This window comes from Pteropus alecto, unplaced genomic scaffold, assembly GCF_000325575.1.
Source record: "Pteropus alecto unplaced genomic scaffold, ASM32557v1 scaffold72, whole genome shotgun sequence".
Taxonomy (NCBI): Eukaryota; Metazoa; Chordata; class Mammalia; order Chiroptera; family Pteropodidae; genus Pteropus; species Pteropus alecto.
The window spans coordinates 6,999,514-7,000,321 of NW_006436811.1; the positions used below are offsets into that span (position 1 = coordinate 6,999,514).

The 808-nt window shown below is 71.4% G+C and overlaps 1 protein-coding gene across 1 annotated transcript in view; it reads left to right on the forward strand.

Annotated features, from left to right (window-relative positions):
- Positions 1–251: 251 nt before the first annotated feature.
- The window catches only part of KLF5 (Kruppel like factor 5), a 17,237-nt gene continuing 16,680 nt past the window's right edge, over positions 252–808 (forward strand). Inside the window, exon 1 of the mRNA XM_015590909.2 lies at positions 252–799. Within this exon, the coding sequence (XP_015446395.2) occupies positions 593–799 (207 nt within the window). The 5' untranslated portion in view covers positions 252–592. The remainder of the gene's footprint in view (positions 800–808) is intronic.

Sequence of the window (808 nt, forward strand, 5' to 3'; positions counted from 1 at the left end):
CCCCCGGCTCCTCCAGCTCAATCTGTCAGAGAAGTTGTGTACAAACTGCGCGGCCGCTCTGAGCGCGAAGCTCGTGGCCCGAGAGGGGTGCGGTCAGCGCGGCGAAGGCGGGGCCCTGGGAGAAGTTCTCCCTTCTCATAGGCTAACCGCTCCGGCCCGGCTTGTCTCGGGGCCTCGGGATTCGCCGCAGCGCTGCCAGTCTGGCTGCCGAGCCCCGCCCACTCAGAGTTGGGTAAAAGAGACGCGGGCGTCAAGTGTCAGTAGTCGCGGGGCAGGTACGCGCGTTTGCAGTTCGTTCGCAGAGACCAGCGGCGGCGGGAGCGGGCTGCGGCGTGTGAAGGAGCGCGGTGGGGCGGGGCGGGAGAAAGTGGCCGCCCGGAGGACGTTGGCGTTTACGCGTGGCGGAGCGGAAGAGTTTTGCTTTTCGTGCGCGCCTTCAAAAACCGCGCCTACTGTCGGCTAAGGGGTCCGCCCGGAGACTCCCCTCCTCCGTCCGCGGCCCCGCGAGGAGCTCGCCGGCCGAGCCAGCGTGGGCGAGGTGGGAAGCGCGCTCGACCCGCGTCCCGTGCCCGGAGCCGCCCCCCGAGTGCCCATGGCTACCCGGGTGCTGACCATGAGCGCCCGCCTGGGACCCGTGCCTCAGCCGCCGGCCCCGCAGGACGAGCCCGTGTTCGCGCAGCTTAAGCCTGTGCTGGGCGCCGCGAACCCTGCCCGCGACGCGGCGCTCTTCGGCGAGGAGCTGAAGCACCAGCACCACCACCCGCAGGCGCAGCCGGCACCCCCACAACCCCCGCAGCCGGCGCCGCCG